Source organism: Carassius auratus, chromosome 25 (assembly GCF_003368295.1).
Source record: "Carassius auratus strain Wakin chromosome 25, ASM336829v1, whole genome shotgun sequence".
Classification (NCBI taxonomy): Eukaryota; Metazoa; Chordata; class Actinopteri; order Cypriniformes; family Cyprinidae; genus Carassius; species Carassius auratus.
Window position 1 is genome coordinate 2,729,829 of NC_039267.1, and position 17,500 is coordinate 2,747,328.

Sequence of the window (17,500 nt, forward strand, 5' to 3'; positions counted from 1 at the left end):
GCCTGCTTGTGCGCGTGCTGCTTGGGATGAACCTCGTCATAGAGGAAATCAGCCGTCAGCTCATCGCCGTTATCGATCTCCAACTGCGGGAAAAACACGCTAAGATTTATACCACATATGTCACTTAATAAATAAACAGTCACTTAAACAAATAAATCTATGCATCACGAATCGAGAAAAGATTCGGCATCAAAAACGTTCTGGATGCATGCCGATTCTTTCTCGATTCGATTCTGAGCTTAGTTTTGAACGCTGCATGCTGTACTCTGCTTGCTCACAAATTCTTACACACTTGAACCTAAAATAATCGTTTATAAAATTCGAAGATTACAAGGGTGTTCACAGTGAGCTGTTTACATGAATCTGAAGTCATAAAGACATTATGAGCCGAGGTTATATTACAGGATTTAGACAAACACACAAGCACTCTTCTTCATGAGCATTTGAGTGTGTGGATAAAAACTAGATTAGATCGCCATCTGCTGTTAAAAACTAATCTCAGAATCGATTCCAGAGAGAATCCTGATGTTTTTTTTATTTTAAGAAATTCTGATTTCATTGGAATGGTTTGGAACTTAGTAAATGTTTTGGTACTTACTACTAAAATCATGGACATGAAATGAAAAGCTACTGAAAAAATGCGTCACACTTGTACAAAAATTAGTGGAAGGTGAATTTGATCTAGTGGAAACGTTTGGTAAAGCGCCCGCAAACTAATTTTACTGAAAGCTCATGTTTTGCAATATCAACTTCAAAACTTGTTCAGATTAATTTTTCATCCACATTTATAGTAAAACATGTTTTATTATATTTACTTGAAAAATAGTATTTTTGTAAATTTTTCATAAAAATAAACAAATTGTATAACTATTTTTAGTTTAGTTTATTTTCTTTAATTTTTTTTTACTCCAGCAATAATCTGTGATGTGTTTTTAAAGAGGTCATGAACTGAGAAACCAAAATTCCCTTGAGTTTTTTGACACAATAGGTCGTTATACTACTACTAAATGTTTAATAATGTAGCAACTTTAAAATAGACACTTACATTTTCTGTAAAGCTGCTTTGCAACAATTTGTATCATGAAAAGTGCATTACAAATAAACCTTAAACTGCATTGTACTTCAAAAACATCCTGTAAGTTTCAGAACTCAAAATTTGTCGTTAAAACGTCTAAAAACTGCTTATATTGAAGTCAGTCTGCTAACACGACAGCTTTTGTAATGTTCCTATCGATCTCTATGTGAAGGGAAAAACACTGAGGTTTACAGCTGAACACCACAAATGTGACTTAAGCTCAGAATTTTTTTGTTAATGTATGTTTTTGTGTATCGGAATGGTCCAAACTTGGTGAAGGGTTTGGTACCTGTTTGGGGGGGGGGGGGGGGGGGGGGTAATCATGGACATGAAACGAAAATGTGCTGAAAAAAAAAGTTACACCTGTACAAAATGACCAGAAATGTATTTCCTCTAGTGGAAACGTCTGTTACTGCACCCAAACAAAGTTTTACTGAAAGCTAATGTTTTGTGATATCAACTTCAAATTCGGAAGTCAACTTGTTTATATTAATGTCTTTGATTTCAAACAGTTTTCAAACATGTTTTGTATAATATATATTTCATATAAAACTTTTAGTATTTTTGTGCATTTTTCATCATCATAAACTTCTATAACTTTTTTTTGTTGTTGTACTTTGTTTCATTCTAGCAATAATCTGCCAACTTTCTTCTTTAAAAATAGCGCTCCAAACTCTAGCGCTCCAAAGCACTCAATATTTATTACAGTTTAATGTCTCTTCTCAAGAAAGTGGTTATTAAGTAATAAATAGATTAAAAATATTACACAACTATAATTTAGTAGCATAAAATACCCTAAAAATATTAAATAAAAAATAGGGATGTCCAGATCCGATCACGTGGTTTCAGGATCGATCAGAATCGGACGTTACCTCCCGATCAGGACTCGGATATATATAATAAAGGTGTAAATAAATATAGATTTAAACTCAAAGAGACAGGATAGCCTGCGCATGATCTGGTGTTTTATTCAGACCCAGAATAAGGCGAGATGAACATCACAGAGCACTAAACACTCCTGCAGTGTGTGTTTCATTCATCCTCGACGCCAGAGGGCGCTCTCGCACAGAGAGTCATTCCAGGAAACTCCTAATATGGACAAAAGCATCCAGCGATGGCTGTATGAAACCTGGATCTGTTTTTTCACTCTTCTTTATTCTTTTTTAATGTATTATAGAAGTATCGGATCAGTACTCGGTATCGGTAAATACTCAAAATCAAATGACTCGGACTCGAGGGCAAAAAAACCTGATCGGGACATCCCTACTAAAAACATTATTGAATTAAAACAGTTAAATAAAAAAAAAATTATTTAACTAAAATACCACCATGTGAGACACTGATACACTATGTAAGATGCAGGCTATGAAAAATAATTTAGCAGAAAGTCAGAATTAAAATTATGAAAAGATGAAAAAAAAATCTAATAATAATAGAAACAAAATTTAAACTTAAAATGACAGAAATTTGGAAATTTGAAAGAATATAAAAATATAAATTAGAATTCATATGACAGGAATGTAGAGATAAGAAATAAAATTTAGATTTAAAAAGATAAAAATTTACTATTTAGAAATAAAATTAGAAATTAAAATGATAACATGTCCAAAATAAAAATACAACTAGGAACTTATATTTTAAAAATTATAAAAAATATAGTATTTGTATTAAATTTGTGATTAATAATTTAATTTATAATAAAGTATGACAGAAATCGTGTGAATCTTTTTTAGTTTCACACACTGCACATGACTCCTGATGATGTGCTAATGTACTGTGTGTGGATGTGAACTTCTTCAGCCCAGAACATTCCTCCAATCAGGAGCCAAACCCACTGACCTTCTTCTCCACCTCCATCTGCAGTTTGTTCTCCACCATCTCCAGCAGTGGATTCTTACAGCTGGAGTACAGCATGCGCTCACGGATCCCACAGCTGTATCCCGGCATCGAATAAATGAACACTGAAACCACACCAACATATATTACAATGTCTTGGGATTTGATTCTGTTTTCATTTTAAAAGCTTTAGTGATTTTTATTTGTATAGTTTATTATTATTGCTGTTAGTGCGTGTCTGTACCTGCAGACTCCAGGAAGTCTCCCTCGTGCGAGTGTTTGTAGCGGAAGAAGTGATAGCGCGCCGCGTCTTTGGGGATCCTCTTGGGCAGATCCTTCACCTCCGTGGCGTCCGTGTTCGACAGCATGATCAGCTCCTTCTCAAAATCGATGCTCTTTGGAAATAAAACACGAGATATCAAGCGACGGCTCTTGATTGTCGTTTGAGCACTGCATCGTGGGACGTGTGCTTCTCTCACCAGCTGAACGTAGTTGAGTTTTTGTCCTTGAACTCTTGTAGCGCAGTGAAGGCCTCTCCGTCCAGAGGGAACGCCACACCCTGAAGAGTCTGCTTCGTAGTGTTCACGTGAATGTCTGTCTGAACCTGCGCACACACGGATTCATAACATTTATTATTTGTGTGCATTGGTCATATTGTGACCCTGGACCACAAAACCAGTCATAAGGGGCTTTTTTATTATTATTTAGATTAATGCATCATAAATCATCTCTCCACTGGTGCATGGTTTGTTCGGAGGACAATGTTTATAGGAGGACAACTGTTTGAAAATCTGGAATCTGAGGGAGCAAAAAAATCTAAATATTGAGAAAATAATCTTTAAAGTTGTTCAGATGAAGTTCTTAGCAATGCATATTTCTATTTAAAAATTAAGCTTTGATATTTTAACCATAGGAAATGTACAAAATATCTTCATGGAACATGATCTTTACTTTATATCCTAATGATTTTTGGCATAAATTAAAAATGGATAATTTTGACCCATGCAATGTGTTATTGTCTATAGCTACAAACAGAGGTACATTCAAGGAACATTTGATTAGTTCACACATTCTGCAGTTCTAAACCACCATCGGTTAATTTAGTCTGTATCTTTACTTCCCCTCACTGATTTATTTCCAGGCGTCGTGGTGTCATTTATTCAGTGCTGTCGGCTCTTATCTCTGACCTACAGATGGGGCTTTTTAAGGAAAATGAAACTTCTACTTCCTGTTTGCAGTGTACTGCTCTCTGATTGGCTGGTTTCAGGGATGGGGCGTGCAGGAGCCTCACACTGCACGTCCTTATATGGTCGTGAGTTTGAGTCGATCACATGATCAGCTCACTCACTGACAACACATGCTTTTAAAAGACCCTCAGATATTTGACTACAGTAATTACTACCACAAATAAAACACTTTATGGTCAATGACAATTTTGTTACAAACAAGATTTGTAAATTATATTTTAAATTTCTGTTTCAAATAAATGTTTTTTTTTTTATATGACCCTTATGCTAAATATTACAGCACAAGTACAGCAGCTACTACAGTAACTATTATATAACTGTGATATATCTTATGGTAAACTATACATTTAAGATGTTACAACAGAACAATATCTCAGATAAATGCTGTTAAAAAAAGAAATGAATTAACTACTGAGTGTGTGTGTGTGTGTGTGTCTCTGTCTGTCTGTAAGTGTGTATCTCTGTGTGTGTGTGTGTGTGTGTGTGTGTGAATGTATCTCTGTGTGTGTGTGTGTGTGAGTGCATGTGTGTGTGTGTGTGTCTTTAAGTGTGTGTGTCTGTAAGTGTATGTGTGTGTGTGTGTGTGTGTGCGTGGGTCTGTAAGTGCGTGTGTCTGTTAAGTGCGTGTGTGTGTGTGTGTGTGTGTGTGTCTGTAGGTGCGTGTATGTGTGTGTGTAAGTGCGTGTACGTGTGTGTGTGTGTGTCTGTAAGTGCGTGTATGTGTGTGTGTGTAAGTGCATGTATGTGTGTGTGTGTGTGTGTGTCTGTAAGTGCGTGTATGTGTGTGTCTGTAAATGTGTGTGTCTGTAAGTGCGTGTATGTGTGTGTGTGTGTGTCTGTAAGTGCGTGTATGTGTGTGTGTGTGTGTCTGTAAGTGCGTGTATGTGTGTGTGTGTGTGTCTGTAAGTGCGTGTATTTGTGTGTGTGTGTGTCTGTAAGTGCGTGTATGTGTGTGTGTGTGTGTCTGTAAGTGCGTGTATGTGTGTGTCTGTAAGTGCGTGTATGTGTGTGTCTGTAAGTGCGTGTATGTGTGTGTGTGTGTGTCTGTAAGTGCGTGTATGTGTGTGTGTGTGTGTCTGTAAGTGTGTGTGTCTGTAAGTGCGTGTATGTGTGTGTGTGTGTGTCTGTAAGTGTGTGTGTCTGTAAGTGCGTGTATGTGTGTGTCTGTAAGTGCGTGTGTCTGTAAGTGTGTGTGTGTGTGTGTGTGTGTCTGTAAGTGCGTGTGTGTGTGTGTCTGTAAGTGTGTGTGTGTGTGTGTGTGTGTCTGTAAGTGCGTGTATGTGTGTGTGTGTGTGTCTGTAAGTGCGTGTATGTGTGTGTGTGTGTGTCTGTAAGTGTGTGTGTGTGTGTGTGTGTCTGTAAGTGTGTGTGTGTGTGTGTGTGTGTGTCTGTAAGTGCGTGTATGTGTGTATGTGTGTGTCTGTAAGTGCGTGTGTCTGTAAGTGCGTGTATGTGTGTGTGTGTGTGTCTGTAAGTGCGTGTATGTGTGTGTCTGTAAGTGCGTGTGTGTATGTGTGTGCGTGTTTTTGAGTGTGTGTGTGAGTGTATCTGTGTGTGTGCATGTGAGCGCGTGTGTGTGTGAGTGCGTGCGTGTGTGAGTGTATCTGTGTGTGTGTACCTCGCTGAGTTTGATCTGTCGTAGCTCCTCCTCAGCGGCCGTCAGGGGCACAGGAGCTGACTGAGCCGTGACGTGTTTCTTATATCCACTCAGAGAAACATCATCCTGCCACAGACAAACACAGTTACACTGAGATGTGTGTGTGTGTGTGTGTGTGTGTGTAGAGAGAGAGATGATGCTGAAAATACAGCTGCACATCACAGAAATAAATGACACTTTAACAGAGATTCACACAGAAAACAGCTGTCTCACAGTGTTATATTACATTTTACAACTAATAAATGCAGCTTCAATAAGCAGAAGTGACTCAAAAACATTAAACCATGTTATGGACCCAATGCTTTTTACTGGTACTTTTAAACTAAACTGCTTCATTTTAAGGCAGGCAGTGAAGGGAGCGCACCTTCACGGTGCCGAACATCTCATCTTTGATGTGTCCGAGGCCGAACTCCTTCTTGAGCGTGGCTCTGGTGGCGGCGTACAGCATTTTGTGACGCACCTGTCAGAAAGAGATGGACATGAACAGCAGCTCAAGCACAACTCAACTACCCCACAACTACCCCTCAGAGTCAAGAGTCAAAACAGGTGTTTGTTGTGTTCCTCATTTGGATAAAAGCATCTGCTAGATTAATGAAAAGTTATGAAAAGATAAAAAGAACAAAGTCAGACCTCTTTAAATGACCAGAAATGTGTGGAAAGTGTCTTTACGCTCACATCGTCTAATGTCCCAAGAGTGGCTTCAGATGACATTGTGGTCAAAGACCAATATTTTACTTCAATATTGTTATTAATTATACATATATCAATTGAGGTGTTAATTATTTATGCATCAATAATGTAATCATTATTATGAATTCTAAAATATATTGTCTAAATATTATTTTACATATATGATTAATATATTATTTTATAAATATATATGTATTAATATTTTTTTACATTTCTAAGAAAATTTCAAATAATAATAATTATAAAATAATGTTATTATGCATATTCATTTAGTTTGTAATTATTTATCAATAATTTAATTATTAGTTTATATTTATAAATCATAAAAAATATTGTATATATATTATTGTAACACACACACACACATATATATATTTATTCTTTAAATATATTTAATTCCATAAAATGTCATATATCATTATTGGAAATAGTATTATTTATAAAATTATTTTAATAATTAAGCATTTTCATTTTTCGTAATTATTTATTAATCATTTATTGTTTATTTTTATGTTATAAATCATAACATTTATGAATATTTATAAATTGTATTTTAAATATTGTTTTATAAATATATTTATTTAGTAATATTTATATATTAAACTATTTTCTTTCATTCCAGTAATAATAATAAATAAAAGTACTAAACATTGTGTCCTAACAGAAGTCTAACAGATCAGTTCAGCTGTTTCCAGAAGAACTGAAAGGATCAGTGTGTTAACGAATGGGACAGGTCCCAGATCAGTGTTTCCCCCCTCAACACACACACACACACACACACACACACACACACACACACACACACACACACACACACACACGTCTGAACATGTTTGAGAATGATCAGAATGTTCAGCTGTGACTGAAACCACCTTAAGATCTGTGGAAGTAAATGAATGCCATGTGTCTTTGAAACATGAAGGAGTGTTTCCAGTGTTTCCAGGACTGTGTGTGTGTGTGTGTGTGTGTGTGTGAGGGTCTCACAGGCGAGTGGTCCGGGGACCAGGCGATGAAGATCCACTCGTGTCCCAGGCTGTTGGTGGAGTCCAGGCGGTACAGGATATAACAGGGCAGCTCTTTATCCAGCACAGGAAGCAGAAGAGCATCATAGTCTTCCTCCCAGCTGCGAGCGGCCGCTTTGGTGAGGCCTAAAACCAGCTCCTCTGAAACCACATCCAGCCCAGACACTCATTCAGTGTGTCAAAACATCTGATCTCACCCCTAACAGTTCTCCTAGAGAGCAGAAGAGCTCAAACCTATTCACAAAGCTGCTGAGACAAACCTTTACTGAGGAATAGAGAGAAGGGGGCGGGGTTAACCTATGGATGATGTCAGCGTGCTTATTAACTATGCACACCGTGATTGGCTGATCGTCTCAGTCTGAGATTTTACAAAAGCATTTATTTTGGATGTGATTAACTTGTGCAATTACAGCACAAGTGAATATGCAAATGAACAGAGTATAATAATCAGAGCTGATAATGAGACTTAGTGAAATCTAGGACTGACACACACATTATTTTTCAGATTTTCTCCTAAATCTGCGAGTTAGAGCTACTCTTAGCTTGATGTTTTGTGAATACAGGCCCTGATGTGTTTTACCGTTCTCGATCACGATCTTCAGGAGTCGGTACTTTCCGTTCCTGGCGTTGCCAAAACATCCTTCACCTCGTCAGCAGCTGGAAGACAAACCAACAGACGTCAACTACAAGAACCAGACAATCATCACACACTGATCATAATCAGACTAATAGAGGTCTGAAGACTGCTCTCACACACACACACACACACACACACACACACATCATCACACACACCTCTTTATCTTCTCTTATTAAAACACATTATGAAGAGCGTTATTATTATTTTGATGACCACATTCAGAAACTGAGAAACAGGAAGTTAATATTTAGATTTATGTTCTAAGTGTCATTATCTAGTGTGAATTAAATGTCTCATATATGAATATATAAACTACAGTGTGTTTTCTGATGCGCTGACTGGCTACACTTTTATATAAACTGCATAAAATAATAACAATAATAATGGAATCAGTGTTATTTTAGTCTTTCAAGGAATTGTGTTGTCCAATTTTGTCATTTCTAATGAATATAAAACATAATAAAATAAGATGACGTTATATGATGTCGTTCTCTGCATGTAGAGCCATTCATTACAACAGCTCCACTCAGAGATATGACATATATAGATATAGATATCTGAACATAAGTGTCAGATCTGTGTTCAGAGATGTGACAGTGTGCTGGTGTTGTGGGATTATTATGGGATGCGTGTGGAGCGCGAGCGGCGCGCGCTGAAGGCGTTGCCCGCGCTCGTGATTGTGAAACACAACACACATTACAAAACTCTGATGCGATCAATCCTGATGATGATATTAATCAGGATATTAATCATAAACCTCAGTCTGAGGGAGTGAATCTCTGCCGACAGACGCGCTTGAATCACTTCTTCATTTATTTTCTAAATGCATTTCTGTGCTATGCGGGATTCGCGCCGCTCGCTCAATCTCATCACACAGATCCCGATGTATAAATCATAAGAATATTTCTCTTACCCTGAATACCCGTCTGATGAGACATTATTTCACTCGTCGAAGGATGTTTGGAGACTCTCGATCCCGGAAGAAGGAAGCGGAGCGGCGATGACGTCACGTGCCTCTGACGCGTCGCCCCGCCCTCCGCGCTGCGCATGCGCGGACATCAAACAACCTGATGTAAAATCTTCATTCTCTCTTATATTTTGTGTGTAAGGATCCAAATCTTACACATTTAATTATATAGGCTTAATATATATTTTTATTTTGCTATCTTAATATTTTCTTCATATTCTTAATTTGCGATGCATAAAATCTCTTCCTTAAAAAATAAAAATCTCGCCTTTTTATTATTATTATTATTATTTTTTACAATTAGTGGACAATAGACCTTTGTGGACAATAGTCAATTTTATTTCATATTTAAAAATTAAATAAAGTGAAAACATAAAATATTAAAAAAATTTAAAAAACAACAAACAAAAAAACTATCTAATTCAAAATATATAATCTGTTTCAAACAACAGATATTTATAATACTAAAATAACAGAATCCGATGGAGCCTCATGTCATTTCACAACAAAATCAAAATTAATTTAATTGACTCATGGTGCTATAAATAGACTCTGCTCTCTTCATACACTTTATGAAAACATCCCAATATTGTTGATTTTACGTAAAATAAATAAATAAATTAATATTTGAAATAAATATAATAATAAGTGGCTATAATGATATAATAATAATTATAATAATTAAATAATAAATAAAATATTTTAAAAATCATTTAAAATTAATGTATATTTTAATATCAATCCAAACCTCTTAGATCCAACTGGGTGCACTGATATTTTGGAGAGATTCGATTTGTCAAACCTTATGATGCGAGAGAGAGAGAGAAAGAGAAATACACACACAAACACACAGAGGGAGGAGATAGAGAGAGGGAGATAGAGAGAGGGATACAGAGAAAGAGAGAGAGGCACACACACACACACAGAGAGAGAGAGAGAGGCACACACACACACACACACACACACACAGAGAGAGAGAGAGAGAGGGACACAGGTCTGTCTCCTCGTTGAGCTCGGTGTGTTTTGTTTCTGGACGCGTTGAATGAGCGACGCGCCGCGGATCATCACTGAACGCAAGCGCTGACGCTGCGATGGCCTCGAAATCTCTCCACGACTGTCTGCGTAAGAGACGATTCACATCTGTTACCCGTGTGTGTGTGTGTGTGTGTGTGTGTGTGTGTGGAACATGCTGGAAAAGCGCGCTGTGATCAGTTTCTTATTTCTGGTCATCAACAGATATCCTCTGACTGATTCATTCATCGCGTGCGGTTCACGCGTGCGTCACGCGCTGCTCTCATGTGAGCTTGTTTCTTGCTGAGATGATTGTTTTGACATGTGATCTGGAAAGGGAAGAGTTTCGGTGTTTGCACTGGAAGCCATGAATGTAAACATGATAGATAGATAGATAGATAGATAGATAGATAGATAGATAGATAGATAGATAGATAGATGTATTTGTAGCCTGTCATGGTGAGTTTTTCCTTCTCTCTATCTATATTTAAACTGTCTGAATCTGAATAACTATATTCACAAACCCCTGCCCAAAACAATATGTTACTGGCGGAATTTCCTAAAAACATTAAACGAAAGTAATATTAACATTTTTTAATTAAACATTGACTCTTTTTTTTCTATTCTTTATTTTGATCGTATTGGATTCCTTGAATTGTGTTTTATCTGATTTAGATAAATTGTTATTTTAATATAAATAATTAATAGATTTAGTTATTTTATATTATAGAAATATATGTATATTTATATTATAGTTTAATTTAAGCTAAATATTTTAGTAATTTTGTTGTGCTTTAGTAATTTTAGTAGCTTGGTGTTTTAATATAAAAAGGTCTATATAGTTACATTTATTTAAGCACTTCAACTAATATATATATATATATATATATATATATATATATATTATTAATAAAAATGAAACAGTAAATATATATTATAAAAAGTACTGTTTTTATATACACTCTCTAAAAATCTATAAATAGAGCACAATATACTGTAGAATTTCTGGATTATTTTTTTAAGGTGTTTTGACAGTATTGTAAAATTAATGGATATTATCGTGTACTGAACTGCCAGTACCTCACTGTTATTTTTTTGATTTATTATTTTACAGTGATACACACACACACACACACACACACGTTATAATAACATCTGTTGTTTCTGGGTGATTTCAGGTTTCCCCCAGTATGTGGGGACATTTGGTCAAAACATGGTCTCTCTCTCTCTCTCTCTCTCTCTCTCTGTGTCACACACACACACACACACACACACACACACACACACACACACACACACACACAGGGTTAAATGGGTCAGCAGCACATGGTTTCTGAGCAGTGGGTTATTCCAGAACGCTTGCGTCATCACACACGCTCATGTCAGATATTTCTGGCCGTGGCTGTGAACATTAGTGTGTTTGTGTCTTTACCAGATCTAATCCAGATTAAATGAACTCCTGGTTCCAGACTATTTTCATTAAAATCAGACGAAGCCTAGAACATGTGCTGGTCATATTTAAACAACACCATCAAAAGAAAGAACTGAAGAAATGTTAATGCTGCTAAAAATACACTGTAGAAAAATATCAGGAAAAGTACTGACCATTTTATGAATATTTCCTTCGACCAATGCAATGCACAGTTCAAAATATGCATTCGTCAGATAAAACATGTCAAATCAATTCCTTTTAAACACCACTTTCAGACGAACACAATACACTGAGTTTTCTTAGTGTCTAGTTTGTGACCTAAATATTTTTTTAATAAGAAATATTTTAAAATACCGTATTTTTCGGACTATAAGTCGCACCTGAGTTTAAGTCGCATCAGTCCAAAAATACATCATGATGAGGAAAAAAACATAAGTCACACTGGACTATAAGTCACATTTATTTAGAACCAAGAACCAAGAGGTCACATTACCGTCTCCAGCCGCCAGAGGGCGCTCTGTGTCTTCAGTGTAGACTACAGGAGAACTGAGCAGCATAGAGCGCCCTCTGGCGGCTGGAGATGGTAATGTTTTCTCTTGGTTCATGTCAAATTAATTTTGATAAATAAGTCGCACCTGACTATAAGTTGCAGGACCAGCCAAATTATGAAAAAAAGTGTATATATATATATATGTATATGTTTATGGATATATGGATGCCTGTTTCTGCCACTAAACAAAAAATAAAAAAGTTAATTGCAACTTTTTATCTGACTTCTTTCTCAGAATTGAGAAATATACACTTGCAATTGTGAGGAAAAAAAAAAAATAGAATTGTGAGATAAACAGTCAAAAATTTCTTTTTTACAATTTTGGTTGCAACTGGTGTCCATAACTCTGCTTATTTTTTTATTATGATTTTTTGGTTTCAGTTTTAGCTAACTGTAATATTCCTGCTGTCTAAAGATTCAGTCGCCTGAACTTCCTTCTGTGGAGCACAGAATAAGACGATTCAGCAAATGTTGAGGCTGCTCTTTCACACACACTGGAAGCGCAGTCTCTTGTGTGGTGTTCCTGTGTGTTCGGAGGAACAGGAGTGTGAGACGAGTGACTGATGACTGATCAAGCGCTGAAGGGGTTAAAGCTGTGTGTGTGCTGTGTTTCAGGAGGACAGTGTCTGGGCGTCCTCAGCTCCCGCTTCCGTTATTACTTCCAGCACCCCTGGTCTCGTCTGGTGGTGGCCTACCTCGTCACCTTCTTCAACTTCCTGATCTTCGCCGAGGACCCGGTGTCTCACAGCCAGACGCAGGCGCACATGATCGTGGTGGGGAACTGCTTCTCGTTCGTGGTCAATAAATATCCCGGAGGAGGATGGGACGTCCTGAAGGTCCTGATGTGGATCCTCGCCGTCATCACAGGCCTGTTCGCCGGGAAGTTCCTGTTCCACCGACGCCTCTTCGGTACGTCCGGGGTTTATTGTGATTGTGTATTTACTCTTCTCTCCTCGTCTAGTGGAGATCGCAGATCAATGAACAGACTTCCAGAAACGTGAAATTCTTACTGACTCATGAATACTTCAGGCGCATCAGACGATTGTGTTTCATGAGATCGAGCGACACGAGATCATTATATAAGAGCACAGCTGAAGACATCAAACTTTCATCTGATGTGAGCTTTATTATTCATCATACTCCAGTCTCAGACACACGCTCACATGGCAAGATCTTTCTCAAAACCCGCTCTGATCAGAGCCAACAAACTGCGCTAGATTCAGATTGGTTGAGTAACAAAATTAAAAGCCATTACTGTCACTTTTTTAATAATCATACTTATTCCCCACTGCATTTATACTCATAACCACACAGAGGTACAATATCGTTGGGATCGCTCTCTAAAAGGTTTTTCTCAGCTCATGAACACTTAAAAATGTCAAACCAGTCTGAATCCATCCAACTTTTAAAGATGACAAAACGATTAAAATCTAGTCCTTTGGTATGGATGCTAATATAGTTAGTGTTATAGTTATCTAGTTAACGTTATAACCTAATATAATCATTATTGGTGTGAAGGCTAATACAGTAACTGTTATTAGTGTTAATCAGGAGTGTGTGTGTGTGTGTGTGTGTGTGTTGGGGGTTCTGTAGCTAATTTTACTCATTGATAACAAATGATTTTATTTAATGAAAAAGTACTCTTATTTAATTAAATAGATATGCTTTTTTCCTTCTCGGGGCTGAAAAGGAGGGATTTTGGTCAATATTGATAATTAATAGTTAGTTGAATGTGTTTTTGTGCGTGTCATGGATACATAAATAAAATAACCAGTAGGTGATAGGAAGTCCTTGATTTATTATAAAACTTATTGAATATTCAAATCAAACGACTCCTCTGAACGGATCATTGAATCACTGACTCCTTTGATTCGTTCGAAAACATGTATTTTTTTAATGCAAATTGTACATAAGACCGGGAACATCCAATGACACAAGGCACATTCACCAATTGATCTATTTATTTATTTATTTGCATAAAGTCATTGATATACTCAGTGATGTCAGCTCTGCTTTCGTCTCTCAGCCCCTCACAGACACACATTCAGCATTATTACATTATATTAGGGCAATGTCTTTCAATTCTAGTCAACCTTCTGTTGTGCTTTTAAAGAACTTAAAGAGTTATGCTTGAACTTGATCCTGTCATGAGTACTAGAGCACGAGTGTGTGTGTGTGTGTGTGTGTGTGTGTGTGTGTGTGTTAGTGATAAATGATGATCTGATGCTCAGTCTGAACATGAATGTCATTAATAATAAACATCCAGACGTTAGATAAACAATGGCTGTCTGAAGGCCTGAGTTTCGGTGCATGTTAGATCTTGTTTACTTTTTAAATTCATGTTAGCAGTTAGCATCACAGTTATTATTGTTAACTAAAATACAACATTTGTTACTTGAAATATAATAATGCTAACTGGAAAAAATTAAAAAAAAAAAAAAACATTTTTTTAGTTGAAGTAGTTAAAATAACTCAAACTTGATTAAAAACTATATATAGACATATTAACAAATAATAAATTAAAATAGCACAACAAAATTACTAATACTTTAACTAAAACTAAAATAAAAAAAACATATATAAATAAAATCTAATTCAACTGCATGTTTATTTGCATGGTGTGTTGGTATATTAGAGCTTATAATTATGAAATATAATTAATCCTTCTATTAATTTAATAAAAAAAGTGCCACTACATTGTTCAAAATGTAATCTTTTTATTTATTTTTTTTTTGTAAAATTAATCAGTTTTATTCAGGAGGTATGTATCGGTGTACTTTAGTACATTTTTGTTATTAATAATTGTAATTAGTTTTTATTTGTATATTTGTTTTAATTTTAAATATCTACATAATAGAAACATATCAATTAAAATATATTTTTCATAGTTGCTATGTTTTTTTATATTTTTTAAGTACATCAAAGTAAAGTTATGACAATCCGTAATGTTGCACTGGACCTAGATGAAATAGTTACTTTTAATACGTTTGCTTTGATTTACAACTTTTATTCTATTTTATTTTATTTATTTTTTATGGTTCAGTTTAACTACAATGACCCTGATACGCATTCAACAAATCAAAATTGACAGTAAAGATGTTAAACAATTTTTCTATTTCAAGGAAAAACTAGATCAATGGAATTAAAATATATTAAATTAATATATAATATATAAAATATATATAAATTTGAATTAATAAACAAAATTGCAATGATGTTTCAAAGCATTAGGAGCAGGAGGCACTTTTTCAGAAACATTGAACAATCTCACAACCCCAAATAATGAATGAACAATGATTGAGGATCCAAAGTGAATCAGATGAACCTGAAGCTTGTTGACATGAGACGTATAATCGTATGATCCCTCTCTATATAAACCTGCTCTATATAACAAACTGATGATGCTCAGGTGTGTGTAGACATCAGCAGATGGTAGCATTGAGTCAGGGAACAGATCTGATGTCTACTGTACATCCACATCACATCTGATCTCAGTGTCTAACACCTGCACCGTAACATTAATGTAAAACACCAACACATACACTTCTGTCCAAATATAACAGCGGGCGTCAGAAAGATGCATCACCACACCTTGTGATCCAAACCCTGAAAGTGTGCTGCATCAGTAGTTACTACAGTCAAATCATCGAAACAGCAGAAGAGAGAAGATCCTGCATCAGAGGCATCACATTTAATAATCAGAATGATTTCTGAAGATCATGTGACACTGAAGACTGGAGGAATGATGCTGGAAATACAGCGGAGCATCACAGAAATACAGTACACTTTAACACAGATTCACACAGAAAACATTTTAATAATTTTTCACATTTCTTCCTGTATTTTTGATCAAGTAAATGCGGTCTGGGTGAGCAGAAGACACTTCTGTCCAGTCCTCAATCCTCTAATGAGTCCGTGTGTGAATGAGGAGCACCTGTGCACGTCTCACACAGACACCGGTCCTGATTCATCGATGTGACCGCTGTTTCCGTGGAAACCGCCTCTAGAGACGCAGCCGCTGAACCCGAGCTCAGATCACGGTGATGAATGAGTCTCGTCCCAGAGCCCCGGCGGAGATAGTTAGTTAAGAGCAGCACTGAGGCGGCCTACATTCACCCAGCGGGCCACGGCCCCCCAGGGCCCCCAACACTGTTTTTAGCACACATTATAATGAATGTTGCACAGATGCAAAGAATCATCTCCACCAGCCCTAACTTACAGCACAACCGAGTGTTTCGTGGCCCTATAAGAGCGTGCTTTAACCTCAGAACTCGTCTTGTGGAGCGTGAACCGGGCACCTCTGTCCTGCTGACCTGCTGCTGTAGATGAAGAAGCGCCGCAGTCATTACTTCTGCTGTTAGCTGGTGCAGAGCTGCAGGTCTCTGGTGTTCACGCCTGCTCTCCGGACTCTGGACACAGAGTCAGCTCCGAGCGTTTGAGGAGATCTTCTTGAGCGTCTGAGACTCTGTTGAGATCTCTTCTGAAGCTCTAGAGGAGACACACGTCACATTATTGAAGCATCAGAGCAGCAGGTCTGGCAGTGTTGTACACACCAGTAAAAGATGTGCATCCCAGAGCCATCTTCTTATTATTATTTATTAATTATGTGCTATTACAGTATTTATTGCTACTTTGAAATATCCTTTAATTTTATATTTGCAGATTTATTTTTATTTTTACATTTTTATTTAAGTTTTAATAATTTCGTCATGTGCTTTTGTATTTTTTTTCTTAATATCTTAAATCTTACTTATCTTACTATTATTTATTGATATTTTGATATTAGCCTTTATTTTTATATTTTGTAACATTTACGTTTCAGTAATTTTATTATGTGCTTTTGTCAGTTTTTTTTATTAATATTTATATTTAAATTTAATATTTTCTATTTAATTTTTTTTTTTTCGCAATTATCTATTATTTTATTGTAGTTTTTTTTTTTTTTTCAAAAACCAAAAACATGTAGAAAATGCATGAACTACAGCTTCAAGTCACAAAAACATCATCCCAATGAATCAGTAAATGTTTAAATGATTCAGTTAGTTATTACCTGCTGTATTTTATGTCATCTTGGTAACAAAATAGTTAAATGCGGTTGTTCATCACTGTGTTTTTGACTCAGATACAGTAAATTAGGATGTTTGTAGTTTAATAAAAGCAAGACACTACAGGCAGAAACTTTGTGTTCTCACGCACTGGTCAATTTTGAGATTTTCGAGAGGCTTTTCAGACTAGTGGAAAGAAAACATCCAGAATAGATATGAGCGTTTCTTTTGTGACACTTTATCTATTTGTTTAAAGAGTTTGTTTCTCCACTTCAGCAGCACTTACGTATACCAAACTTAGCCATTTCATTCATGTCTATATCCTGTA

General features: G+C 36.2%; 2 protein-coding genes across 2 annotated transcripts in view; one reads left to right on the forward strand and one right to left on the reverse strand.

The window, feature by feature from the left end:
* LOC113042988 (twinfilin-1) overlaps positions 1 to 9,120 on the reverse strand; it is a 9,730-nt gene extending 610 nt beyond the window's left edge. The window contains 11 exon segments of the mRNA XM_074559801.1: positions 1 to 83; positions 2,915 to 3,036; positions 3,156 to 3,306; positions 3,391 to 3,410; positions 3,413 to 3,515; positions 5,777 to 5,881; positions 6,180 to 6,275; positions 7,490 to 7,668; positions 8,108 to 8,155; positions 8,158 to 8,184; positions 9,081 to 9,120. The exon segment at positions 1 to 83 is cut by the window's left edge and continues 610 nt beyond it. Of these exon segments, the coding sequence (XP_074415902.1) occupies positions 1 to 83; positions 2,915 to 3,036; positions 3,156 to 3,306; positions 3,391 to 3,410; positions 3,413 to 3,515; positions 5,777 to 5,881; positions 6,180 to 6,275; positions 7,490 to 7,668; positions 8,108 to 8,155; positions 8,158 to 8,184; positions 9,081 to 9,105 (959 nt within the window). The 5' untranslated portion in view covers positions 9,106 to 9,120.
* A 915-nt stretch (positions 9,121 to 10,035) lies between these two features.
* The window catches only part of tmem117 (transmembrane protein 117), a 23,313-nt gene continuing 15,848 nt past the window's right edge, over positions 10,036 to 17,500 (forward strand). The window contains exons 1-2 of the mRNA XM_026202051.1: positions 10,036 to 10,256; positions 12,743 to 13,036. Coding sequence (XP_026057836.1) covers positions 10,226 to 10,256; positions 12,743 to 13,036 — 325 coding nt within the window. The 5' untranslated portion in view covers positions 10,036 to 10,225. The remainder of the gene's footprint in view (positions 10,257 to 12,742; positions 13,037 to 17,500) is intronic.